At 45.8% G+C, this 26594-nt stretch overlaps 2 protein-coding genes across 2 annotated transcripts; one reads left to right on the top strand and one right to left on the bottom strand.

Annotated features, from left to right (window-relative positions):
• Positions 1-1758: 1758 nt before the first annotated feature.
• POP5 (POP5 homolog, ribonuclease P/MRP subunit) lies at positions 1759-3287 on the top strand. The gene is made up of 5 exons (XM_036392930.2): positions 1759-1807; positions 1880-2022; positions 2095-2244; positions 2750-2833; positions 3012-3287. Exons 1-5 carry the CDS (start codon positions 1788-1790, stop codon positions 3113-3115), a joined length of 501 nt encoding a protein of 166 aa, XP_036248823.1. The 5' UTR covers positions 1759-1787; the 3' UTR covers positions 3116-3287.
• A 322-nt stretch (positions 3288-3609) lies between these two features.
• Positions 3610-25195, bottom strand: RNF10 (ring finger protein 10). Its single transcript, XM_036392929.2, has 17 exons — positions 24691-25195; positions 18749-18951; positions 15688-15887; positions 14588-14678; positions 13371-13555; positions 13157-13293; positions 11562-11722; positions 11104-11232; positions 10690-10948; positions 9926-10059; positions 9276-9393; positions 8885-8986; positions 8264-8398; positions 7347-7444; positions 7057-7117; positions 6748-6906; positions 3610-5852 (listed from the first exon to the last, which is right to left on the bottom strand). The coding sequence occupies exons 1-17, from the start codon at positions 24848-24850 to the stop codon at positions 5776-5778; spliced, it is 2409 nt and encodes an 802-aa protein (XP_036248822.1). The 5' UTR covers positions 24851-25195; the 3' UTR covers positions 3610-5775.
• Between the last annotated feature and the right edge of the window lie 1399 nt (positions 25196-26594).

Raw genomic sequence — 26594 nt, 5'->3', positions numbered from 1 at the left:
ATGCAGTCCTCTCATCGAGAAAATGCTTCTATCTGTATTAGCTTCAAAACTGTCCCCAGTCCCTTTGATTGTGGCCCAAGAGAAAAGGTCTCTTAAAAGTCCATGCTGGGCTTTGAGCTTTTTTCTCCCCAGGCAACTCACATTTTGCAGTTCTTAGAAAAAAACACGACCTGAAAACGTGATCACAGGTGAAGGAGGGGAGTTAACAGCTAAGGGGAGAGAGCAGCAGAACAGGCATCTGTTTCAGAGGGCAGAAGTTTATCACCCAGGACAGGATTTCCACTGGCTTTATCATTGTTTTCTGTGTCTAGAATGAAGGTCATTAAAGATGTTTCCACTCTGAATTAGCAATGAGTTCTCACTTAATCTATACTGTCTCTCAGCACTCCTATGCGACTTGGCTCCAAGAACCTCAGCAAAACTCTTTCTCCCATCTCACATTCAGGTATCTACCTCACATCTTTTCCCTTATTCCCCTCATTCCCTTCTCCTCAGTTAATTCTCCTACCAGATCTTTTCAATGAGCCCTCCCTGCTTCCTCAACAGTGTCACACATCACAGTTTGGGACACCACTACAGAAATAATTATAGGAAGTAGCTCTGTTCCACAATTTTCTTAGCTGTTGTCATTAATTAGTACATGTCCCAAACCCCCAATACCTGGAGCCTGAGGAGCTACAAATACTGGAGCAGTTTTCTGAGGGTAGCAAGGACAGAGCCCTTCCAGGAGCACCGCGGAGGCTCTGGACGCTCTGCTGAGGCCTTCGAGGGGCCGGTACTCGCCCGCCTCCTCCGGACCTCCCGAGGCTCCCATCACACGGAGACGTCCCGTCTCCCTCATTTAGGCTTTTTAGGCACAAGATAAGGGGGGGCTCGGCCAGGGCGGGTCGGTGCAATGCAGCGAAAGGGACTAAAGGGAAGCATCGGACCTTCCGTAGCCCCCGCGCTCCCGCCGCCCCTCAGCCGCCCCCTCAGGCCGGCCCGCGCGCCGCGCGCGCCCCCTGGCGGAGGGCGGGAGGGAGAGCGGGACCCGGCGTGTGCCGGGAATGGTGCGGACGGCGGGACCGGGGAGCCATCGTACCCCCGGACTCGGCACTGCTGAGACCGCGCCTCAAGGGCTCTGTGCGGTTCTGGGCCCCCCAGTTCAGGAAGGACATTGAGGTGTGATATACCCCAGCCAGAGCGTGTCAGTACTTCCTCCAGTAACAGTGCAGTGGGTCCAGAGGAGGGCTGCGGGGCTGGGAAAGGGTCTGGAGCGTATGTGTTTGTGAAGAGCGGCTGAGGGAGTTTGGGGTGTTTAGCCTGGCGGAGGCTCAGGAGGGACCTTATCGCTCTCTAGAAGTAGCTGAAAGGGAACCGGAGTCACGTAGAGATCGGGCTTTTCCTCCAGACAACAAGCGACAGACAAGAGGACAGTGTTAAGCTGCGCCAAAGGAATTTTAGGTTGGTCATGAGGAGGAACTTCTTCACTGAAAGTGTGATCAGACACAGGAATGGGCTACCCAGGATGACGGAGGTGTTTAAGGAAAGACCGGACGTGGTCTGGCTAACACGGTGGTGACTGGTCATAGCATGGGCACGACAACCCCAGACCTTTACCACCCTCAGCGGTTCTGGCTCCCTGACCCGCGGGCAGCTCGCGGCAGCACCGCGCACGCGCAGCCCATGGAGGGAGGCGGGGCCGCGCTGTCCTCCCCTTGTCCCCGCCCATTGGCTACAGCGCGCGGAGGCGCCTCCCCATTGGCCGGGCCTGCCGTCCGTCCGCGCCGCGCGCCACCGCCGCCGCCATGGTGCGCTTCAAGAACAGGTGAGGCGGGCGGGAGGCGCGGGTGCCGCGTCCGGGCCGGTGCCGCGCCGCTCACAGCGCGCTGTCCCGCAGGTACGTGCTCTGCGAGGTGGTCTCGGAGGACCCCCGGTGCCGGCAGTGCATCGAGGACCGCGTGCTGGGCCTCGCCGTCAGAGACGCCATCACACGGGTGCACGGGGATTACGGCCTGGCGTGCTGTTCCATCTCCTTCACAGGTGCGGGGGAGAGGGCGGCCCCGGGGCGCGGGGTCCCTCCTGCTCCGCTCACCGTGCGTGTGTGTCCCGCAGTGAAGTACCTGAACGCCTACACCGGGACGGTGCTGCTGCGCTGCCGCAAGGACTCGTACCGGCTGCTGTGCTCCGCGCTGCCCTTCGTGCGGCACCTGGAGAATCGCGGGCAGCGCTACCCCTGCTTCCTCAACACCCTGCACGTCGGAGGTCAGGAGCCCCCGGGCTCGGGGGGAGGATAGAGCTTTAATCATAACCTGCCACGACGCCGTGGTGCTGCTCTGGGTGCGACAGACATTCCTCTGTGTTAATAACAGCAACTGCTTTCAGCGGATCTAAATAAGAAACAGGCACCAGCAGTTCTTTTTTTGAAAGCCTCGTTAATTTTGCTTGAAGCTTCATTACGTTTATCACAAAACCAGAGCAGCGAATACAATGTTACATTATTTTAAAATATATTTTCAAAGTATAGTATCTTCTGTATTGTGAAAATTAACCCCCAGGGGAACTAACAGGCACTGCCTGTTTGAAATTATTACTCCACCACTTAACCTCAGCAGTGCAGAAGTCTGCAACCCCGTTGTAGCATTTACAATAACAACCTTGTTTCCTGGGGCATTTGTCACTTGATACAATGCTCTTTGGGAAATACACACTCAGCTCTGAAACATTTGATTGTGTTGATTGTTACATGCTGTTCTTGTGACTTCTACAGGTACCATAAGAACATGTCAGAAATTCCTGATTCAGTATAACAGAACACAGCTGCTGAGGTTGTTGCAAAACTGTACAAATGAAGGTGAGTGACTCCAGCCACTTTCCTAAAATGTAGCCTCAATTCCTGGGGTTGTTGTAGGATCTGCTGGGCTACTTCTGAATTCCTGGCCTGAGAAATGTTTCTGTCTTTAGAAGTAGAGGAGAGTCCAGTGTCTGTGAAGAGATCAAGTACTAACCCTCTGTTGCTTTCTCTATTGCAGAGGAAAGACAATGTATACAGAAGTCCTTGTTGAGCTGTTCCCTTACAGAAGAGCAGTCTGAAAGTGGAGATGAAGAGGATGATGATGGCACAGAGACAGACTGAATGTCACTTGTTTCTGTTCACCTCTATTCTGTGCTTGTTTACTCAAGATGTGACTGGTTATCTTCAGTGTTAAGCAGTGCAGGGGACTGGAAAAGCATTTGTTCAGATTTAGACTTCATTCCGCATTCCAAATGTTTTAAAATTTAAAAAAATAAAACATTATTTCACTTAAGTAGGTTATTTGCCTGTTTCACTCCAGGAGTCAATACCACTTGCACTTCTGAGGAGTGCAGCAGCTCAACGTGTTCTTCATGCTGAGGTAGAAGGGAGCTTTAGGCAGTTGGCACAGACAAGGACTGTCATTATTCTCCTTCAGCATACAAAAAGCATTAACATCTGCTTTTTACTTTTAAGTGCACTGTTAGCCACAGGGCTACCACTGTTTTGAGTGAGAAAAGCACCAGTTGTGCACACAGGAGCAGTGAGTTCATGGAATGTATGGCAGAGTGCAAGACTCAACTCCATCCCCCCATTATAAAACTCATAGGTACAAGTACTGCTTAGATATTTATTAAGTTTACACCAATCAGTTACAGGAAAGTAGCATTGCTGGTATTATCTCGAATCCATAGGAAAACAAGATACAATGGAAGATGCTGTCCCTGTGGGGACAGCCCTGCAGCAGGGACAGCCTGCCTTGCCCACATCACTTCCCTTATCCTAGTGCCTGTGACATGTGGAGGTGAGTTACACCAGCTCCAGCTATTCTCTCTTCCCAATGCAAAGAAAAGTTGACTATAAATGTGCAGAGATAACAGAACACAACAGATACTGGTTAGACACTTAAGTATTGTTACTCCTGTTCCTTAGCTTAGAATGACTTGCTGTAACCACAGTTCACTGCATATTTGAATCTCTTAGTTGCTTTCTCTGCCCTCACCAATTGTTTTCCCATATGCATTTAAAGTGTTGACAGCAAGATGTGTTACACTGTCAAGTATCCTGTCTTAGTTTCTTTGCAGTCCCCTGACAAGCTGTACTGTCTTTCATTGAGTGGGGTTAGTCGTGACCAAGCGTGAAGTCAAGCTGCTTTCAAAGAATGTCTTGCAGGTGTTTCCTCTATCCTCCTGCAGCAGTTGGAAGTATTCTTTACCTCCCCCCTCTCCTGTTCTTTCTGGTTGACAGCCACATGTGATGGACTCTTTGGTACCAGCTTCCCATGAGGCACACACGTGGAGCCTGCTGCTCTGAAATCAAGCACCCATGTACTGACAGCAGCTTTTTAAACAGGGACACAGCCACTGAGTGCCAGCGGTGTTGGAATACCTGACTCCAGGTGCCTCAGACACACATCTCCTGCTCAGATCAGTGTCAGAGGGACAGAGCACACTGAAGCCTGGGCCACTGGGGCTGAAGACAAGAGAAGACACCAGTCAGTCTCCCTCCCTAAGTTCAGTGGTACTTTTTACCAGCGCCCTGCAATTAATTCTGCCAGCAGGAAGGTAAAATGTGACCCTGTGCAATGTTCTAGGGCTCCAGGCTGCTGTGACAGTTCAGCTGCAGCACTGTGAGCGTGTGTGTGCGTTTGATTTATTGCAACTGTTGGCCTTGACTGGTACATTGCACCTAAAATTCATTTTATTCAACAAAATCCACACCACTTAACTCAGCAGCTCAAATCAAACCACAAGCAGTGCAGAATGTGACCACCCAAAGAAAGAGCAGGGAGGGGTCCAGAGGAGACATGTTCATAGCACAGATCAACTTAAATCCCAGAACCAAGCACATACAGGCCCTTAGCCCAGCACAAGAGAACCCCAGTTTCTTGCTGGGGTGTAAAAGTTATCTACAGACTTCAGCTATCAGTTGTGTTCTTCCAACTCAAGAGCAGCCAGTGTCAAACCATCATTCAGAGGGTTACCAGGAGCCCTAGAGGGGAGTGTTTATTCTAGATGATCAGGTTAAAAAAATGAGTAGCCCATGGCTGGCAAAAAACAAACAAAAAGTAGCAGCCTCACCCACATTAAAACAGACCTGAACAACTGAGAGAAGTCAGGAGAGGTTCCTTCTACCACTAGTGCCATTTTGAAATACAAAAATCATCAAGCCACTTTAAAACTAAGTAGCCAATTTCTGCTTTACACTCACCTCAGCTTTTTATCTTTCCAAGCCAGGAGAACAGAGGAATTCTTGCTCTTTAGAAAAAGAACAGATGTAGCAGCTAACACTCTAAAGCCAATAAGCTGTTTTGCCTGTATCCAGTGCAGCCAAAACCAGTTTCTCAAGAGAGCAGTTTGACAGCTTTACTGCAACAGCACTACTGTCAGTCAGCTGGACTTCTGCCCATGAATAATTACAGGAAAATAAAGGTTCTCTGCCTTTTCTCTTGGGTAATATTGCAGTACTTTGGCAGCGCCACACACCTGTAAGGATTTTCACACTGCTTATCAGGCCCAAAGGACTGACTCAGCAACTAGAAGCCTTGGCAGATTTGTCTCTGGGTTGTTACTTCCAAAACTCTGTTTCAGTATAAATTCATTAAGCAGTTGGAATCAAAACATGTTACTTCAACATACACTATCATGGTTTCCTCCTGAAGCCCCTAGAAATCCTGGAAAAACAAGTTTAGGCTGTTCAAATTTAAATACTTAAACTATAGCAGCAAAACAAAGCAAAATTAAAAGAAAACCAGGAGAGGAAACTTCTCTTGAATAGCAGAATCACTTTGTGTGAACAACAGAGGTGCTGAACAATAGCTTCTGCTTCTGTTTCTTTCTTTTCTTGCCTCCCTTTTCCTCTGTGAAGAATTAAAATAATACTGTCATTCTTTTCATGGAACAGGAACATCACACAGAAATGATAAATGGTCTTCCCTGGCTTAAGTGGCTTCTACAGATCCACAACACTTACTACCAATTTAATGAACACCCAGGTAGTTTAACAAAAAAATTACTGCAGATGAACTAAGGGAGACTCCATCACATCTGAAACACAATTATCAACATGTCTTAATGATTGTAAAGTTGCTGTTGCAACAGCAGATCCTGGGACTGCAGCATGCAGCAGTTTGCCTTTCCAACAAGTATCACTTTGATAAGTGTCCAAAAAAACCACACGTGGAGCAGACACTTCACTGAAACTCCCAGGCCCTCCCATCCAACTGTCTCCATCATCCAGTGCAGTCTCCAAACAGAAGCCAAAGCTAAACATCAGAACTGAGCATTAAAAATAAATTTCACAAGCCAGCACCAGGTTTAAGTTCACCTCAATTTGTTTCACATTCCCTAATTTGAAATTTTAGCTACCAGTTACCTGGACATTTTGGTCAAACTGAAGTGGTAGTTCAGCAGCTCAGGTATTACAGTTTAGAAATGTATAACCTGAACTTCCTTAAGATAAAGCTTAATTTAGGTTCCAGTAGAGACACGGCCAACACAATTGTCAAAAGCCATCTCTGTCCTAACAGGATTCTTTGCTAGTTGGAGATCTCAGCTCTCACTAAGAGGCTGCTTTAAGCTGACAGAAGCCCTAGTCAAGCTGTTCAGAAACCACAACCTAACAATTTTCAGAACTGTTCTCTGGCCAATTTTTGGTCCCCAAAATTGCTGCTTTCACTTCTCCCAGAGGAAAAAGGGGAAATGCTCATTTTTTTCACTTCAGAAAGCTTTCCTGACCTTCCCCCTGCCTTTTACCTGATAAATGATCAGCTGTGGACGGTTTGTCCAGTTTCAGGAGGGCTGCCTCAATAGCTTGGCTGAAGGAATTCTGGAAGCTGGGCACAGGTATCCGGTCAGAGCTGTCACTTTCTCCATCACTCTCTCCAGGCACAGGGAGTGCCAGAGTGTTCTCATCTGAAAGAGGGAAGGAGTGCAGAAGGCTGTATAAAACTTCCACCACACAAATGCCCCTCCACACTCCATATCCTTCTTTTGAAGTTACAAGATTTCTCACATTCAGGGAGATGGTAAAGAACCTGAAGTACTAATATCAAATTTTCTTACCTCTTGTCTTTGGAGCAGGTTTAGGCCACGTTTCTGGTTTTGCCTTTCCAACTCTCAACATCTATCAAAATAGTTGTAGGATATGATTAAATTCCACATACTTGAACAATCCTGCAGACCTCCTAAGTGGCAAAAAAATCTAGAAACCTCTTTCAAGCACTCAAACCTTATGATGTCTCCCTAACATTTATCCCACATTGTTTTTGTAGGGGAAGCAATTACAGTCTCAGCCTAATCCCCAACTAAGACACAGGAAATTCTGACAAGATTCACTCTTCTGCATGGTTTACCTGGGCAAAGGAAGGGAAGGGAGACTCTTCTTCCAAGCTTCCACACAGCAATGGGCTGACCTGGCTGGCAGCAGGTGACAGTGGAGTTGGAATAGACTCTACAGAGAAAGGAACTGAGAATTAAAGCCAGTTGCATTTGGCCAAGGCAGTCATTATGCTGCTTATCAGGATGTAACAGAAATAAAGTTTTATTATCCTATGTAATTACTCATTTTGATCTCACTGGTCCTATCCATAAGTCACACAGTGGGATCTCTGAAATTTCCTCAATCTTTTTATTTAAGGAAAATTTAAGTTTGCCTGTGGTTTTCTTTTGTTTGTTTTTTTTTTGTTTGCTTGAGGGGTTTTGTTTACTTATTTTGGAAAGCTGGGGCAGGGGGCTTTTTGTGGGTTTATTTTAGAATAATGTGTTGGAGAAGATGGAGATGATAGAAAGAAAAAATGCCAGTAGTGTTTTCCTGGCAAACAAATTTCTTCCCTTTCTGGGGCAATTGTTTCCTTTCTTCTGCCTTATGTAAAAGATGGGGTAACTACAGTGCAGATCTCATATTGTCAAGGTAGAGGCAGCAAAAAGCAGACAAAGGAACAGAATGTTTCTTATCCATGTCTGCCTTTTGTGTATTATCTCACAGGCAGCTTAGGAAAGAATCAGAATCACAGAACGGTTTGGGTTGGAAAGGACTTGAAGACCATCTCAATTCACCCCCCTGCCATGGGCAGGCACACCTTTCACTATCCCAGATTGCTCCAAGCCCCATCCAACTTCACCTTGAACACTTTCAGGGATGGAGCAGCTGAGCTTCTCTGAAAAGAAGCTGTCTTTGATCAATACTGAGAAAGTTTAGCGTGATGACCTGAGCAATAGATCCCAAAAGAATGATCAAGAACTAGATGTGATGTGTTTTTCCAGATCTCACCTGTCTGAAACACAGGGCTTCTGCCAAGAGGAGACTGACAGAAGCCCTGATGATCAGCGCTGGTAGATTCTCCAGGGCAAGAGGTAAAAGCAGGGAACTGCTGCAGATTCTCCAGAGCAATATGGACCTCTGGATCTAGAAAGAGATTTTAAATTAAAGCACTACACAACATGGGGGAGGACTGTCAATATGCAAGTCATTTCAGGAGTTTAGGAGGTGCCAACTCATTTCTTTCCACCCTCTATTTGGAGACCAGTACAAGTCCTGCTGCTGGATGGAAGCAGTTTCTGGGCCTTTTTTTGCTTTCTTCACTTTTCACTTTACATCGTGATTACTATAAAAACAGAGAGCTATGTACACCATGGAGATAACTGTGCCCTTGAATGCCCTCCATCCCTCCCAAAATGCACAAGTACGCAGCAATTGCATAACATCACTTAACATCCTGACTAAAACAGCTTATGCTTTTCATTACACAGACATTGTTCCTAATACTTTGTAATCTTGTTCTAAGTACACACTACAAACTACAGGCCTCAGAGTTCACCCTGTAGCTCAAGAAATCAGCTCAGCTACCAAATATGACTGGAAATCCACCAGTTATGTGCCATCATGACTTACATTTGCCCTGTTTCTTGTTCTCTTCCATCTCAATCCTGCGTTCGCGCCGCCGTTCATCGCGAGCTTTCTTCTGCCGCAGACGCTTCCTCTTCTCAAGGTCATCTAGGAGCAATGCACAATGCTGGATATCAAAAAACCCACACCAATACTCTGGCAAGGGTTCCTCCAGCTCTGAGAACAACCTTATAACACATTAGTAACAAAATATGCTTACAACAACATATGCTTTTCCAAGCAGTTGGGATTTTTTATTCTTTTTGTAACTGCTGTCTATGAAACAGTGAGTTGGGGCTGTTCTGTCCAGCAGTCACCAGACAGGTGGTGCAAGAGGAGTAAAGCTCTAAAGTATGTTCTTTTTTCTACAATTAAAGGGATAAGAACAACTACAAACCTGAGAACAACTCTAAAGTCTCCTTAGAGATGACAGGTGGCTTCAGAGCCAGTTCACAAATGCTGAACTCACAGGTGAGGGGCAAGTGACAGAGGTAGCGATGGCGCTGTCTTATATCCTGACAAAGAGAGAGTGATTTATCACCACAAGGACTAGAGGCAGCCATGGTGATGAACAGAAATAGAATGCACAATAGTCATCAAATCAAACAGAAAAAAATAGCACCGGTGACACAATGGTTACTTTAAAAACTACAAACACATGACGGATGCCCTGAGTCAGAATCAAATGTTCCAAGATCTCCACCAGCTACATCATAATCAGACTTGGATGCAGTTACATCAGCTTGCTTACTGATTTTCATGTCTTCCTCCCTTCTCACTCACATCACTGGAATAAATTCTGCAATACCAGACTTGCAACATGATTATTTTTGTACTGGACCTTCTAGGAAGAAAAAAAATCTATACTGTAGCCTACTTATCAAAAGCAACATAAGGCCCAGCACCTTCCACAGAAGCCCTTCACAGATTAGCATCCCTACCCCTTCATATTTATTATTTCTTACTACTGAGGTGAATCAAGTCTCCTCTACAATGACCAACCTGCTCAAACAAGGCCCTTAATTAGTAAGAAGATAAAATAACTACCTCTGTCATGGAGTAGCCAGTTATCTCCACCACAGCTGCAGTTATCTTCTCTGGACTCTTCTCCAAGCTGCCATATTCACGCACAAGGCAGCGAACGTTCACAGGGTGAAGGTACATGCACTGCCCATCCTCCGCTGAAAGGCAACACATCTGTCACATTCACATTTTCTGAAAAATCCCTTTGCCCAGGATTTTTCTCCTGGGAAGCTGAGAAGCCTCAGAGAAAAAGGAAAACAATTATCTCATTTGCTTCTCCTGTGTTTTGCTCTTTTGGAATGTGTTTGGAGATTGTTTCATTGGTTTCTGCTGTGAATTATTTTGACTCTTTGGCCAACCAGTGCCAAGTTGTGTCAGGACTCTGGAGAGAGAGTCACGAGTTTTCACTACTATCATTTACCCTTCTGTAAGTATCCTTTCTGTATTCTCTTTAGTATAGTTTAGTATAGCATTCTTTAATATAATATAGTATCATAAATAATAAATGAACCTTCTGAGAACATGGAGTCAGATTCATCATTCCTTCCTGCCACGAGGGCACCCCACAAATACAATACACATCATCATCATTCCTTCCTTGCCTGTTCATTTTCAGTACCCTTCTCCCCACCTCAGGACATCCTCCACGAATAAAATTAATGCTCCTTTCTGAGTTCCTGTAGGACTTTTATTTCACAGGGGTTAGCTGCATCTAATGAAGTAACAAACACAATCCTCAAGGAGGGCCCCAAAGGAGGCATTTCTGCCAAAGATTTCATTGCACTGACCTTGATAAAAATAATAAAAAGGAGAGTTGCCAAGATGTCCACTGCTAACTGTATCTTTAGATTCTTGGCAGCTTGTTTCAGCTGGATTTGGCTCCTCTACAGTGTTCATAACAGATTCTCCTACAGTGTCCACCTCAGGTACTTCCTCCTCATCCAGCACTGCCTCTTCTACTTCCACAGGAGGTGAAAAGGAACTTGCCAGGTCAGAGGAAGGCTCCACAAGCTCTTCATCAAATGCAGAGAGATATTCCACATCACACTACCACAGCAGAGAGTATAGAGTTAGTACCACACCACCTACTTCAAAGATTATCATCTCTGCAAAAATCTTTGGCACGAGCTCCCCACACACTGCAGTGTGAGGTGCCAGAATTAAGTGTTAACAGGATCTGCTAGAGCAGATTTGTCACCCACCTTTTTCTCTTGGGAAACAGCAGGCTCCACAGCTTTGGAGCTTTCTAGGACCAATTCTTCTACAGCTGCACTGATTCCAGCAATGCCATTGTTTTTATCCTGGTCAGCAGATAGGGCTGTTTCTCGCTCCTGGAGATCATCCAAAGGGATCAAGTTTCAATTTGCCCTTTAAGCCAGGAGACCACCCCTATAGTTATTTTTAGCCTTGCTCTGGCATTCCTTTACTGGAATACCATCCTATAAAAACCATTCTGCTGTGTTATCCTGAACACCACATCAGATACCTGGGGCCCAAAGGCTAGAGTCTCCTCCAAGGTTTATAATGCTACTCCAGCATCAAACACCAGCAATTTGCTAGAGACCAGAATAATCACCCACCACCATCCATACAGCAGAACAAGGGTGCTCAGCACACTCTTAAAAATAAAGCTACCAGAAGGCTCCCAAGAGGTTGTTACCTTCAGCTCCTGGATAGCTGCCTCAATGAAACAGGCTTCTGGGGTGTGTTTTTCTTCCTCATACTGTTTCAGTAATGCTGCTTTCTCCTCCAGGATCACCAGCTGCAAGACCTGCTCCCTGGATGCCAGAAGCAGCTTTGAATACTGACTGTGCTGGTCATCTGCACAGAAGGAGCACCAAATCATTAATATCTGCATGTAGAGCCACCAGTTTGGAGTGCTGCTGCTTCTGAAGTTTGTTACTGCTCACTTTTGGGAGTTAATCCCTCAAAGCAGACAACACTCAGCAAGAGTTTGATACAGACTCCACAAATTACCATTGTATCACAAGCTGGTGTCACATAGCTGCTCTGAGACCTCCCCCACACAGCAGCTCCTCTGCCACTTCACCATTGAGTTGCTACACATCAGTAGAAATGAAGCCTAAACTTCCACACTGTAGGAGCATCACCTTTGAGAAGCCTTGAGGGCGTCAAAGCTTCCTGAAACAATGCAGTCTGCAGCTTCTTCCTCTTCTCTCAAAAATACTGCTGCTGGAAATTTCTGCAAAGCCACCTTGGCTTGGCTCAAACTAGCTCATAAGCCCATATGTATTAAAAATCCATATAAAACATCATTATGAGGTTTTTACAAGACTCACAGCAAAAATAGTAAAATAAAGAACTGCTGTTGCTTTACAGCAACCACAGCATCCCATATTAACACAATCCCTATATTCACTGCTCCCCAAGGGTCCAACCTTGTCTACAGACAGACACCAAGTTAATGGTGAATTTCCTGGCTTTAGAGTGTTCTCAAATCCCATATTTGTTCTTTTGTTTGTTTTATGAAAATACTTAAAGTCCCCTAGTTTCAAATACTGAGAAATATGTAAGAAAGACCACAGCCTGCATGCTGGATATCCATCACATGTTGGAAGACTTCTTCCAGAGAGTTTAAATGCATGCAGCCTTTCCTAAATGTGACTGCAAAATGAAGTGAGCCAAGACAGCCCACAAAGCAGCAATGTTCAGTAAAATTATTTCTTTAGTCACAAAATTTTTGCTATACTAACATATAAGATGATGATGAGTTAGTCACACTCTTAACTGGAGAAAACTGAAGATGTCAGGCAACAGATGTTTGGAATAAGGTTTGCAATAATTTTGATTATTTCCCCATAGCATTCACTGACTTCAGTTGGTAAGTGAAGATGATGAAAACCTTGTTGAAGATTACAGCCTTGAAATAGTTTAGAGACAGAGACAGTTATTTTTGTGAAGCTGTATAATGAGTCAGGAGGAAAAATGTTAAGGACACTGAAGAGCCAATAAAAGCAGTAAGAGTCACACCAATGACTGCAGGATACAAAGGACACATCAAACTATAAGCAGTGACTGTGAAGGCAGGAGTCTGAGTTCAGTCACTTGAAGGGACACAGCACACAAGTTAAAGCCTTTGCAGAAAAACAATATGAGTAGAAATGGTTAATATGTGGTCATCAAGCTTTTCTGCTGCTAAGCCCCACATTTTGCAGCCAGGGTCAATTGTCTCTACACAAATCCTGGCCCACAGTCAGGAACAGGATCCAACCACCAGGACTGAGATACACTCACCTCTGATGTAAACAGGCTGAACCACATTCATCCACTGGGATTTGGGCAGTGCTACCAGAACACCTTTCTCTCTCCTCATGAGTTGCATTGTAATGGTGTCACCAATTGCATACTGACGTGTTTCCATAGCAACAACACTGCAATGTACGGAGGAGGTTAGCAGTGTAAAAATAACATTGCAAAAAGATGCACGATTTAATTAATATCATCTCACCTCTTGAGATCCTTCTTATGGACAGAGCCATAACAAATAGGACACTTACTCCAGGTCTTCTCACTCAAGGAGAGATAGTGAAGGATACATGCCCAGCAGAAGATGTGCCCACAGCGAGTGATCTTGGCAGCAGTGGGTGGGTACAGACATATGGGGCAAGAGGGCACTTCATGGCTACAGATTCGCTGAAATGGCACATGAGAAGAACAGTACAAGACTCAGAAATCAGTTCCTGGGATCCAGAATAAGCCACCTGTAAGATCTACTCTAATATATTATCTTCCAGCTCTTTAGGCTCTGTTTATTTACCAAGAAATTAGTGCACTGTGAACTAACACCTTCAGACTGCACATGGGATAACCTTCTAAGCAACCCATCTTATGGCAACTTCTTATGTCTTATTTCTACTCTAATGACATTAAAAAGTGAGTCTTCTCATGTTTCCCCTCAGGTATTCATCATCTCTGAGAGTTAGCAGCATCCCCATCATGTGAATTCAGACAGTGAGAAGGCAAGCAAGCTCTGTGGCCTCTCCCACGAGCAGACTTGTGGAGCCCTGTGTAACTGTGAGACTGAACTTACCCACTTCCATCAACATGCTAGGTCTAGTCAGACACTTTGGTAGCTTCCCTGTGTGGCAGAGACATAACTGCCAAGCAAGCACCTAGATTTTTCAGCTCTCTTGTAGTGACAGGTAACAGTAAGCCTACCTCCTCTCCACCTACACCATGCACCAGACTGTCTTGGCAGATATAAATTGCTGCTTGAGGCAACCCAAAACTTCTGACCACAATTCTCAAGAGATTTTCCATTTTGTTGCTAGGCAAGATAGGCCACCTATGCACAGAATAATTCTTCAAAATTCTACACTCTAGTCCTCTTCTGTGGACTCATGCCCAAGTTTTCTGTTAATATCTCGATCACAAGGACTCTGTCTACAGAATGTCAGATACTATTTTTGATGAGCTCCCATCTGCGAAAGCAAGAAGAAGCTGCTAATTTTCCTAATAGATTTTAGCACTTCTCTTTTCCTGTCATGAAAGTATTTCATAATTCATTCCATGACAGATCTTTCCCAGTATTGTGGGAGTGACAGAAAAGGCCTCAACTCAAAAACAGATGAGTTTTATGTAACATCACAGAGGGAAAGAGGTAGTTAAAGACAGGTTGAGGTTCTTAAGAGGGGAAAAAAAAAAATCTAGCCCATCACAACTGACCACTTGCTCCACAAAGTCCCAGTTGACCAAGGTATCTGGATCAGCAAAGTGGACTGTGTAGTCCTGTTCTTCAGAGACAACAAACTGGCAGCTGGGGAAAGGCAAAGAGACAGATGATCCACTCAGTTGTTTCTAAAAACTTTTTGAGAACTATCCTATAGGATTCTCTCAGCTTCTTCTTTGTCCAGCAGCAAACTGCTGGATGCAGTCAGTAACTTCTATCAACAAGAAATCAAGAGTTCAGTTCACACTCAGATTTTCAGGATACAGGTGTGTCTAATTTCAGTTAGACACAACATCACACACTAAGTACAGAATGAGCCAGGCAGACTGGTTTTCCAGAAACGTGTAGGAAACAGTCAGCTGCAATGGGGATCTATTAAAAAACAGGGAATCCACAAGGGGAAAAATCTTGTCACAAAAACTACAGCTACTGGGGTTCCTGCAAATAGACTTCACTACAATAAGCCACAAAACATTATGGAGAAATCAGAAGCATCAATGCTGAAAATACTTTTTATCTTCAATATTATCAGAGATAGGATGTCCTGAACACACTTCAAATTCTGGGGAAATTTCCAGTCAAAAAGGAATTCTGCTGCTAGGTTACTATATTGATCATCATTTGGGTTATACTACATACTCTGGGGCCCATAAAATAATCAGCATTTTAAGAACTAAGACCTGTATAAGTAATTGCCTTTGGGACTTAAAAATTCAGATTAACTTTCATCTAGCAACTGCTATCACTTCTATCTCAACAAAGCAACTTCTGGAAAAAACCACCATCTTCTATAAAGAACTATACAGATATTCCCAAATAGGAGTGAGTGTCATGTCCCAAAGCCGTGCTTGAAAATTTGAGCAGAGGATTTTTGTTTGTATCTAAAGGACTCACTCCAACAGATACTTCTGCAAATAGGCAAAGACAACATCCCTTTAAAATATAGTCATTACGACTAAAAACACTACAGAAAGGTAATTTCACCCTGGAAAAGACAAGACAATGAGTCAAGCCCAAACACAATTCCCTGGCTTGTCACCCCTTACAGCTCCATGTCTCTGTAGAAGTCTAAGAGCCCCATGGATCTCCCACTCACTTGGCCTGCAGGAAGAGCTCCTTGTTGAATGGTTTATGTCCCCACTTGTTCCTTTTCCCCCAGTTGCCATGTCCATTCCCATCAAAATGTCCTGCTTGGCCACGGGGTTCAAAGGTGAAGTTCAGTAAGTGGTTCAGATTAATCTTCTTGGGACCAGAGAACTGGGCAGGGCTGAACTCTGCCCGTTGAGCCTCTGCTACCTAAGAGAGAACAGCACTGGTTAGAAATTGCTGGAGTTTACAGCAAAGCCATCAGTACAGGTGGACATCCAGGCCCCATCCGTGACAGCACACAGCACATGCAGCATCTACTCACTCACCTCCTCCCATCCCTGTTCTGTAAATCAAGTAGTGCTGTGTTAGAAATGCATGAGAACCTGAAAGTCAGAACTCAGTGCTCTGACCCCACACTGAGCAAAAGGAGGAGAGAGTTAAAGCAACCACAAAGACATGTAAAAGGTGGCAAAACACAGTCAAGAAGAAGTTGCTCAAATCCTGACAATACTCTTTTATTAGACAGTAATACAAGCCTGATTACTGACTGCACAGGCTGTACTTGTTTTGGTTAGTTTTCATGTAATGAAGCAACAAATCAAAATTCAGCAGAGGCAGCAGGTGAATTTTCAGCCAGTGATCTGGGTGAGAAGTGCTGCTCATCCACCAACACTGAAAAAACCAGAGTATCAGTTAAAGCCCACAAACACTCCACAGTACTTAGACCCACATCAGCATAAAAGCCTCAATCTGGTTTTACCTTGCCAATACAATTACTTTTGCAATACCAATACCACCTGTAAATTTGTGCCCCTGAGTTGGTTGGACACATTCAATCTTCAGAGGGCAAACTTTGGCCTGTTTAGAAGATTGGTTGGCAGAGTCCCTTGGAAGGCAGTGCTGAAGGGCAAAAGAGTCCAAAAGACTGGACATACTTCAAGCAATCTTAAAGGCACAGGAACACACTGTCCTCTTGTGCCAAAAAATGAGGGAAGACCAGCCTGGCTCAACAGAGTTTTGAACGGAACTCAGGAAAAAAAGGAATTTATGACCTGAGGAAGACGGGATGGGAACTCAACAGGACTACAAGAATGTCATGAGGTTGTGCAGGGAAAGAAGTGAAGGACCACAGCCTGACTGGAACTTAATCTGGCCACTGCTGTAAAAGACAAAAAGATGCTTCCATAAATACATCAGCTACAAAAAGAGAGCTAAAGAAAATTCCCATGCTTTACTGGATGCAGAAGGAAGCAGTGGCAAAGGGTGAGGAAAAGGCTGAGGTACTTAATGCCTTCTTTCCCTCAGCCTTTAATAGTAAGGCCAGTTGACCTCAGGGTCCCCAGTCCCCTGAGCAGGAAGACTGGGACAAGGAGCAGAATGAAGCCCACACTCCAGAGAAACAGTGAGTGCCCTGCTGTGCCACCCAGACACCCCCAAGCCCATGGGGCTGGATGGGATCCACCCACAGGGAGGGAGGGAGCTGGCAGCAGTGATCATTATTTACCAGCAGCCCCAGCAAACTGGGAGGTCCCAGCTGACTGGAAGTCACCAAATGTGACACACACCTACAAGAAGGGCTGGGAGGAGGATGTGGGGAATTACAGGCCTGTCAGTCTGACCTCTGTGATGGGCAAGGTTATGGAGGAGATTATTCTTCAAGCCATCACAGAGTGTGTACAGGACAAGCAGGGGACCAGGCCCAGCCAAGGAGGGTTTATGAAAGGCAGGTTCTGCCTGACTAACCTGATCTCCTCCTATGACAAGGTGACACAGTGCATGAGGGAAAAGCTGTGGATGCTGTCTGCCTGGACCTTAGAAAAGCCTTTGGCAGTTTCTCAGAGCATTCTCCTGAAGAACCTGGCTGCCCATGCCTTGGATAAGCAAACCACTGCAAGTAAAAACCTGTCTGGATGGCTGGGCCCTGGGGACAGGGGGTGACATCCAGCTGGGGTCCCCACAAGTGGGGATCCCCAGAGCTCAGTATTTGGGCCAGTCCTGTTTAATGTCTTTATCAATGATCTGGACAAGGGGATTGAGGGCACTCTGTGCAAGTTCACAGATGACACCAAGCTGGGTGGGAATGCAGATCTGCTGGAGGACAGGAAGGCTCTGCAGGGGATCTGGACAGGCTGCACTGATGGGTCAAAGCCAATGGTGCAGGGTTCAACAACATCAAGTGCCAGGTCCTACACCTGGGTCACAACAGCCCCTTGGAATGCTCCAGGCCTGGGAAAGAGCAGCTGGAAAAGACCATCAGGAAAAGACCTGGGGGTGTTGGTAAACAGCAGCTGAACATGAACCAGGTGGGCAAGGCAGCCAGTGGCACCTGGGCTGGACTGAAAACAGCGTGGCCAGCAGGGACAGGGCAGTGAAACTGTATCACTGTATATTTTCACAAAGGACCCCTGTCATGTGTACATGGCCTGTCTTGGCACCCATTCCTCAGATGGCATTTTTTCTTAGAGCAGAGCTGTCACTGTGATATTTTATGAAAAACCTTTTGCTAGGATTTTTCTCCTGAGAAGCCTCAGAAAAGAAATGTAAACAATAACTATGATGGCTGTGGAATGTGGTCTGGAGATGGTTTACCAACAACTGCATCTTTGATTGGTCTCATGTGGATTGTTTTTACTTGATGACCAATCATGGTCCAGCTGTGTCAAGGCTCTGAGTCTGTCACAGGTTTTTCACTATCATTCTTTGGTAGCCTTCTGATGTCTCCTTTTTTTTCTTTAGTATACTTTTAGTATACAGTTTTCTATTAATATAATATCATAAAATAATAAATCAGCCTTCTGAAACATGGAGTCAAGATTCTCATCTCTTCCCTTGTCCTGGGAACCCTCAAACACCACCACACAGAGCAAAGAACTGTAGTTGCAACTCCTCTGTAGTTGCCAAGTTGCTCTGCTCACATTCCCTCTGGCACCTCAACAATGTTAGCACCTCTTATCACTCTCACCCTTCCCAACCCAGGAACTGAACACAGCAGACCTATCTAGGCAGGTCAGGGTGATCCTCTCATCCCAAGAAAGGAGGCCTTGGAGTCAGGGCATTACACTTCTCACCTCATCTCGTCTTCCACCATTAGAAGAGCTAAAACATTTCCCACTTCCGCCGCTGCCTCCCCTTTGAGGGGGCATCTTGTTAAAAGCTTTGCTTTTCTGTGAATTGGAGCGACGGGACTGAAAGGAAAAGTTCTCATTTTTGGAATATGAAGTTTCTCTTTTTCGATTATAACGCTGTTTGGATCCACTGGCATTCTTTCCATCTAAAAGGAAAAGAAAAGAAGAATCAGATCAGCAGCCTCAGAGTTGGCCCCAAGTACTGCACCTCAGCTAAATTCACCTCAGAGATGAGCTCACCTCAGCCACTATCTTAAGAGTAGTGTTTATCAGGACACTAAATCCCCCAGCAACCCAAACCACTTAATTCCCATCATTGTCCAAAGAGCTGGTCAAAGAGTTTAAAAGAAAGTATTTGCTGTGCTCTACATTTTATAAAAAAGTTGAATTTCTTTTTTTCAGATTTGCAATTGCCACCACCAAATATTAGTGTGCAACCTGGTACATTAAGCTATAAACATTAACATCACATGCCACATATTCATACCCCATTACAAGGACTGACAACAACTAGTTATTTACTTTCATTTAATTTGCCTAAAACACACCATTTATCATATTTATCACACATAAAATACACTGTATAAATACAGTGCTGCCTGAGTTTTTCTTGAAGGCTTCCATTGCCTGTTTTCAATCACTTCTGCACTTTTTGCTTAGAAGATCCCAGCAGATCTAATTCTGTTTTAAAAATACTTTTATGTTATCAGGCCAAAAAATGCTAATTGATCTTGAAACACAAACCAAATGCTTTGTGGCCTTGCAGGGCACATACCTAAGATCTAAGTACAAAGTCCACCAACCCATGCAACAACAACTGTCTGCCAAAAACTGCACTTGGCACATCACTGACCCTAACACAGGACACAGTGGTGAAGCACAAAGCAAAAAACTGCAGGAATAAAGAGCAGAAAAGTCAATCCAGCCCTTGAGAGGGGTGTTCTGTGCCTCAACAGCTGCTAAATCAAACTGCTAGAACAGAGTTAATACTATGAAAGCATTTCCAGTAGTCTTAACACAAGATCAGAGCTGCCCAAGCACACAACAGGCTGTGGCTGGGTGCTTAACCCAGCACTTCCACCACCTGCCCCAAGTTTTATTTGTAGCAGAGTATGGTGATAAGCTCAGAAACAAAACTCCTCAGGCCCAACAAGTCATCTACCCACAGCAGCCAGCCCCAAAGTCACTCTGGATACTCAGTAAACATTACACAAACAGCAACAACTCACACAATATCTAGTTGCACTTTATAAAAGCCTATTAGTTCCCCTATTCCCACTTTGCAGTCTTCCTCCCCACCCCTTAACATAAATCTTACATGGCAGGCAAACACATCACTGTGATTCAGAATCACATTTCTCATATGGGCAGTTTCATTGCCAGGGCTCCTAGTTTTCCCTTTCCCAGCACCACTTCCCATCTACCCAAGCATTTAAGCATTTAAAACAGCTGGAATGGCATCATCCACATGAAGTATCTTTTGTTGTTGTTGTTTTTTGAAGTTTTTTCTTCCACCTGCATCACCCAGAAAAAGTGAGCTGAGAGCAGCATGGTTTGTGTGTTATTGTGTATCACTGAGGACCCAATTTCTAAAGAATAAATTAAGCAATAAAAGTGGCTGGACCAGGTTCTGTGCTGGTCTGCTGTTTCTTGCACTTGTCAGACTTCTCTGGCTGCAGTGACAGCTAAAACAGGACACTGTCATTACTTTCACACGATGTGACAGGCCCATATTGCAGACAAACTTCATCATCAGAACTGGTAATTTACTCTGCTATTCAAAAGGCTGATCCTTTAATTCAGAATTAAACCAACTCTGTCAGAACCACAGCTGTGTAAGTTAAACACATGCCTGCAGAGCTGGCAGTGCTTTAAAGCACATCAGGCTAAAAGGACATGGCTTGAGTGTTATCAGGAAAAAACACACCAGAAGCTGCCAAGCACTGAGGGTGTGACCAGGTCTGGCTGAATGATTAGACAGACCTTTTTTGAGAATGTTTGTAGGGAAGAAGGAATAACCAGCACCTCAAGGGTCTCCAGTAAATAATTAAGCAGTTTAGACTACTCCTTCATTTACTCAGGAGCAGAACTTGTCAGCTTAGAGCTCAGCCACCCTCTTCTATCTGTAATTTCAGCAAATGCACTAGAGGGGCACATGCCTGTTGTGCCTGTACCACTTTGCAGTTTCTCTGCCATCTTCAAATGGTGAAAAGAAACAACTCAAAAAAGTCAGTCTAAAGTGGGTGTTTGCAAGTCCCTGAACACGGAACAGCTCAGCCCTGGAGCTGACAGAAGAATCTCCAGCCACTTAAAGTTTTAATCGAGTTACTCACCACCAGCTTTGTCAGTCAGATGGTTTACACACATTCTTCTCATACTATGGGTCCTTTTAAGGCACCTCCTAGAGCCTTTGGGAGTTACTTCAGTGACTCTCACATTTTATAGGAAAGAACTCCACTTGTGCCTTTTTTAAAAGGACCCTACAACAGTCTAACAATGCTTCACACCTGATTTTACAGATGGGCAGTTTCACCCCCCCACCACCAGAATAACTGACCTCAGCAGAAGCCTGGTCCATCAGAGCAGTAATGAAATTGGTCAGCAGACAGCCAGGAGCTTGGAGAATGCATCTGTACATGGAACAGCTTTTTCCTACCCCGAACTAAGCAATGCTGTCCCTTCCGACCTTTCCAGCATGCCACACGTCAGGGAGCTCTCTGCTTTCTATCATCCATCCCAGCACTCCCACAAAGGGCAGGACAGGAGAGGCTGCACTCTGGCACAGAGAAAAGTGGAAGATTGCCATCCTCTCTTGTGAAATCCCAGTTTTAAGCAGGGTAAGTTTGGATTTGTTAGTTTCTTGTCTTGGCAAATGAGGAGTTAGCAACAGCCAGAGTGTGCGGGTGAGGTATTCACTCTTCACTCAGGTCCTCAGTTAGTCCTTTTGCTGTTTTCATGGCATCCAACCTATACATTTATATATGTATGTATATACAGATGATGTGGATTTATCTACCCATTCACACTCCAAGAGACTTATAAAAAATGCTGCCTGTATAATTTAAAAACACTAGCAATAAAACTGTTCTGGCATTCTGGAGCAAGCCCTGAGATTTGTGGTTTCACCTGCTGCTCAAGGACCTGTATCTCCAAAGATCCAGAGAGGGGAGATGAAGCTCACAGCATTAGAAGCAGCTGTAGGTGACCACTTGTGCACTGGAGCTGCAATACTGGCTTGCTGCTGGGGTGAGAATTGCTGTTTCCTTCCACCTTTTTCCCCCTCTTTTCTGCTGAGCTGTGCTGAAGCCAGCAGCATTGCATAAGGGGTCTGGATCACACTAAAGCCACAGGGTGGTTTCATGAAAACACACTGGGGCCACTGCTGCTGCCAAGGCAAACATCCCAGTGAGCAGGAGGTGACTGAGCTCTCACAGCCCAGCCAAGCAGGCTCGCCCTGGGTGTGATAAGGCCCAGGAAGGTTTGTGACAGCTAACACTGTCCATCAGCTCCACGGGACTGCAGAGAACCCCAACAAGCCTATTGTGCCTTAGCTACTTCATCCCACTCTAATTGGATGTGATTCCTGTTGCCACACTAATACAACATAAAGAAACTTTTCTGTTAGAAACTTTCAGTTTAATTTAGTCTCTGAGGTTAAATTTGAAAGATAGGAGGAATCAAATTTCCACAAATACATGGGAATACAGTACTCTATTTAGCCAATTTCCAGCTGCACTACAAGAGAAACAGAAGCTACCATAAGGGTTCAGGAATATGCATTTCTTTACTTCCTCAGCTGGACAGTTACAGCAGGTAACTTTGGAAAGCATCAAATGGCAAGTGCTTGACTGGATTTAACCCAGTGACCATCTGAGGAAGGTCTGTGGTGCATAGGATTACCTTCCATTTCAGAGGAGATGCAAGATTTCCTGAACACATCCTATACCTGTATATTCATATATATGTATATATATATAAAATATGTTCCTATTATATATAGCCTATATATATTCATACATCTGTCTTTTAAGGGGTGCACCACATGAGCTACAAGGACAGTGATAAGGAGCTCCAGAAACAGATTCCATATGGTGACATGCCAGTGTCCTACAGCCAACAGCTATGAAAACATAGCTATAGTTTTGCCCAGTTGCATCCTGTGTAGTTGTTTGCCCTAATTTCATCAAGGGAATCTTTTTGTTTTAGTTTTCAGTACCCTCCAGTTAAGATATTCCTAAATAAACAGCTACTTCTATGAAAAGAGATTCTAATTTGTCCGGCTCTCTTTGATGCCCTGTAAAGGAAGCAACTCATCCCTCTGCCCTCCACTGTAGTTTGGAAACAAGTATCACTGTAGTGAAATTGTGCTATGACAAAATTTTCCTCTGTTTTATTAAAAAAAAAAGAGGTCTTAAAAAGCTTTGGCGGTTATTGAATTAAAAAGTTTTGGAGTAGAAGAGAACAATCATCAGGATTCCTTTCCCCACTGCTCCTGTGCTACCAGTGCCATTATTTCAAACCTGTGAAAGGTGACATTCCACAAAAATCCTTTAACATTTTTATTCTGGGCTAGAACAACAGGCCTTTTACATCCTTCCTCAGTCCAGATACTGTGTCTTCTACAGGAAGGAATACCAGCAAAGCACAAATCATCTCAACCCCTTCCTGAAGGACGTTTGTATTCTGTGAACAGTCCTCCACAGAGCATCACACACCACTACAAAAGAGGCTGGAGTGTGGAGGTGTCTCTTGGCAAGACAGGGACAGAAAAAGCTCTTCTTAAAAAGACTTCCAAGTGTTTGAATTCGAAGTTAAAATTTCGTTTTATTTGCACGGTTACACCACAACCTGGGGAGCTGTGGTTGAGTCACCTCCCATGTCCCACTTCTGTCAATCCTGGGTAAGGCCAATTAATACAGGAGAAGAGCAGGTAATACTTGGTTACCCAGGAAATGACCATGCTTAGAAGGTCCAAAAAGGAGTCAACAAATACCTCCAAGATACTTATTTTGTTAACCCTCTGGAGTGCAATGCTGCCTTCTCAGAGGCCTCAAGTAATACAGCTGAAACAAACCACTGAGGAGGAAGGAAATTAGTACAGCAATGCTGGTGTAGCAACCTGTTGACACTCCCTCATATACTTCCAGGAGTAAAATCACCAAGTTTAATCACTACTGCCCCATTTCTAGGTTTTAGGGGAAAAAAATAAAAAAGAAAAAAAAAGGTTGTCAGGAACACTCATACACTCACTCTCTTCCTAAACAAGTTTAGAGAGCTATGTGGGCTTAGGTATTACCTTGAAATGATGACAGGAACCACACTGGCTTCTGACAAACTGCTCTGTCAGCAGAAGCAGCTGTTTGCAATCCCAGGTGAGACACTTTGGGTTGAACGCCAGATAAGCAAACAACAGCCAGCAAACCCTGAGCTCCCCCAAAGCAGGAGATCACTGAAACACCGGGGCAGGGGGAACGCTGTGTACGGATACCAGACCCCCTCGGTGAGGTGTAACAGCACAGGTACAAGATAAAGTTAAGGGCTCTATTCACAGGCACTGGGGAATGTATGTTCCTACCATAGCACCGGGGCATTAGCGCTCAAGCTGCTTACTCCAATACTAACGAAGATAAAGCATTAATCCTTAAGGGAAGAGGAGAGTAGGAATCCCAGCTCGCCAAACAGCGAGTAGAGCCGGAACAGGAAGGAAAAAAGAAACCAAAAACAGGCAGTGACCTGAAACGCCGCCTATGAAACGCAGCTGAGACACAAACAACCCGGCACGGCGAAGTTCAGCTTCGGCACAAGCCCGAGGGCGGCACAAGGCCCCTGTCCCCGCAGCCCCCCACTCACCCCCGCTCCCCGCGGAGCCCCCGCCCCGCTCTCACCGCCTTTGGGCTTAGACTCCCCCGCGGCGGGCCCGGCCGAGGCGGAGCGCGGCTGCTGCCCTTTGCTGCCGGCCGAGGATCCGGGCGCACCGGAGCCGCAGGGGCTGCTCTTGTCCATGGCGGGGGCGGCGGGGGTCGCGCCGGGCGGGCTCTGCAGCATCAACGGGCGCCCCGGGCGAGCGGCGGCCCTGGGCGGGGGGGCACGACGGGCGCTGGCGGAGCCGGCGGGGGCCCAGGCTCATGGCCCGCGGGGGCGACCGGCGGGGGCGGCGCAGCGCGGACTCGGCCTCCTTCATGGCGACATCTTCTCGCTGCTCCGCTCGAACCGGGGAAGGCCGCGGGAGGCCGGGCCGGGCCTGCGGGGCTCCGGGCGCGGGGGAAAGGAGAGCTGCTCACGGAGCCCCGCGGGGCCCGGCGCTGCTGCCGCCCGAGGGGTCGGCACCACCCCGCCACCCACCGGCTGCTCGGCGCCGCACCGGCCCCGGCTCGGCCGCCGCTGCCCCGTAATGGCGACGAGTCGCCCGCAGCAGTGGCCAGACCCGGATGCAGCCTGTCCGGGCGGGCCCCCGGGCATGACGGGATTTGTAGTCCTGGGCCGCGCGGGGCGCGCCGGGAGCCGGGGCCGGGCCTGCACCGAGCCCGGAGCCCGCCCCTCGCTCCCCACCGGCACCGACGAGATCGCCCCCACCTCAGCAGGATGGAAAATCATCTGGTATAAAATCCTTGCCATCGGTTTGTAGCAAATAATCGTGAAACTTAAAAGAAAAGAAAAAAAAAGTACCTCACCAGGCCTACTTGAAGTGATGTTTTTTTAACTTTTCCCTCAAAGGGGAAACAATTCTCAAGGCAACTCGGATCCTAAAGACATTTCTTTTAACCTTTAAAATGCATTCTTGAATGAATCTCCTGATGCTTTTTCCATTGTTTTGGGGATGAGAGCTTCAAGTTCTGTGGGAGAGCAATTCCCAGCTTCTTAAAAAAAGTACAGGTGGAGAATATAAGGGCATCTTTACCCCCTAAACTCATACCATGATCTGAATGTACATCCCTCAAGTAAAAGCTTCACTGCTAGTTTTGTATGCACAGGCCATGTGCTCTGTAACACTAGTATGATCAACAAATTCAGGAATTTGTGTTTTACACATTTCAAACAAATCCTCTATAAATATTATTTTAAGAAAATCCTCATAAAGGCCTTATTTTAGCACCTGGTTGTTCCCTATTTAGGTCTATTATTCTTAGAATTACTGACCAAGCTGTGAGTGTAGTTACCACAGTGTTTAGATCTGGATTTGAGGGGGGAAAAACCTTCAACTTTCTAACAAAGTTGCTCCTCCACATTTGAAAATAAATAAGAAACAGACATGCATATCAGAAAGAGAGTAGACAGACACAAAACTTTTAAAAGCAAAACGCAACATTTTTATTAGCAAATCAACTTGCTGTGGAAAGAAAATAAATACAAGGAAGTCTTTCTCCAAATAAAAACAACCATGTACTTCAAACAGTGCTCAATAGGAAGGTATTAGTAGGAAACACTTGCCCTAATTACATGAGCTGCAGTGCCACACTCAACACTACAGAGCCCGACTGGCACCCGGCAGAGCATCGCTTCAGACAGCTCCGTATTCTTTATCACAACCGTCAGGTCACACAGAATAAACAGAATAAGCCTATAATAAAAAAGCATTCAAAGTTGCAGGAGCAGCTCCCTGCCAGAACCACCCGCCAAGCAGCCCCACAGGGATTGTCACTGCCAGCGCGCTCTCGGGCGCCGCTCGGTGCCACCGCTGTGGCCGGGCAGCGTTGGCCGGTGTGCCGGGCAGGGGAAGGGCGAGGGCAGCGTTGGCCGGGTGTGCCATGCAACGTCCCCGGGCACGGGAAGGGCGGCAAGCCCCCATCTC

This window comes from Molothrus ater, chromosome 18 (assembly GCF_012460135.2).
Source record: "Molothrus ater isolate BHLD 08-10-18 breed brown headed cowbird chromosome 18, BPBGC_Mater_1.1, whole genome shotgun sequence".
Classification (NCBI taxonomy): domain Eukaryota; kingdom Metazoa; phylum Chordata; class Aves; order Passeriformes; family Icteridae; genus Molothrus; species Molothrus ater.
Note: the sequence above shows the minus strand (reverse complement) of the source record. Positions and strands in the feature narration are given on the sequence as shown.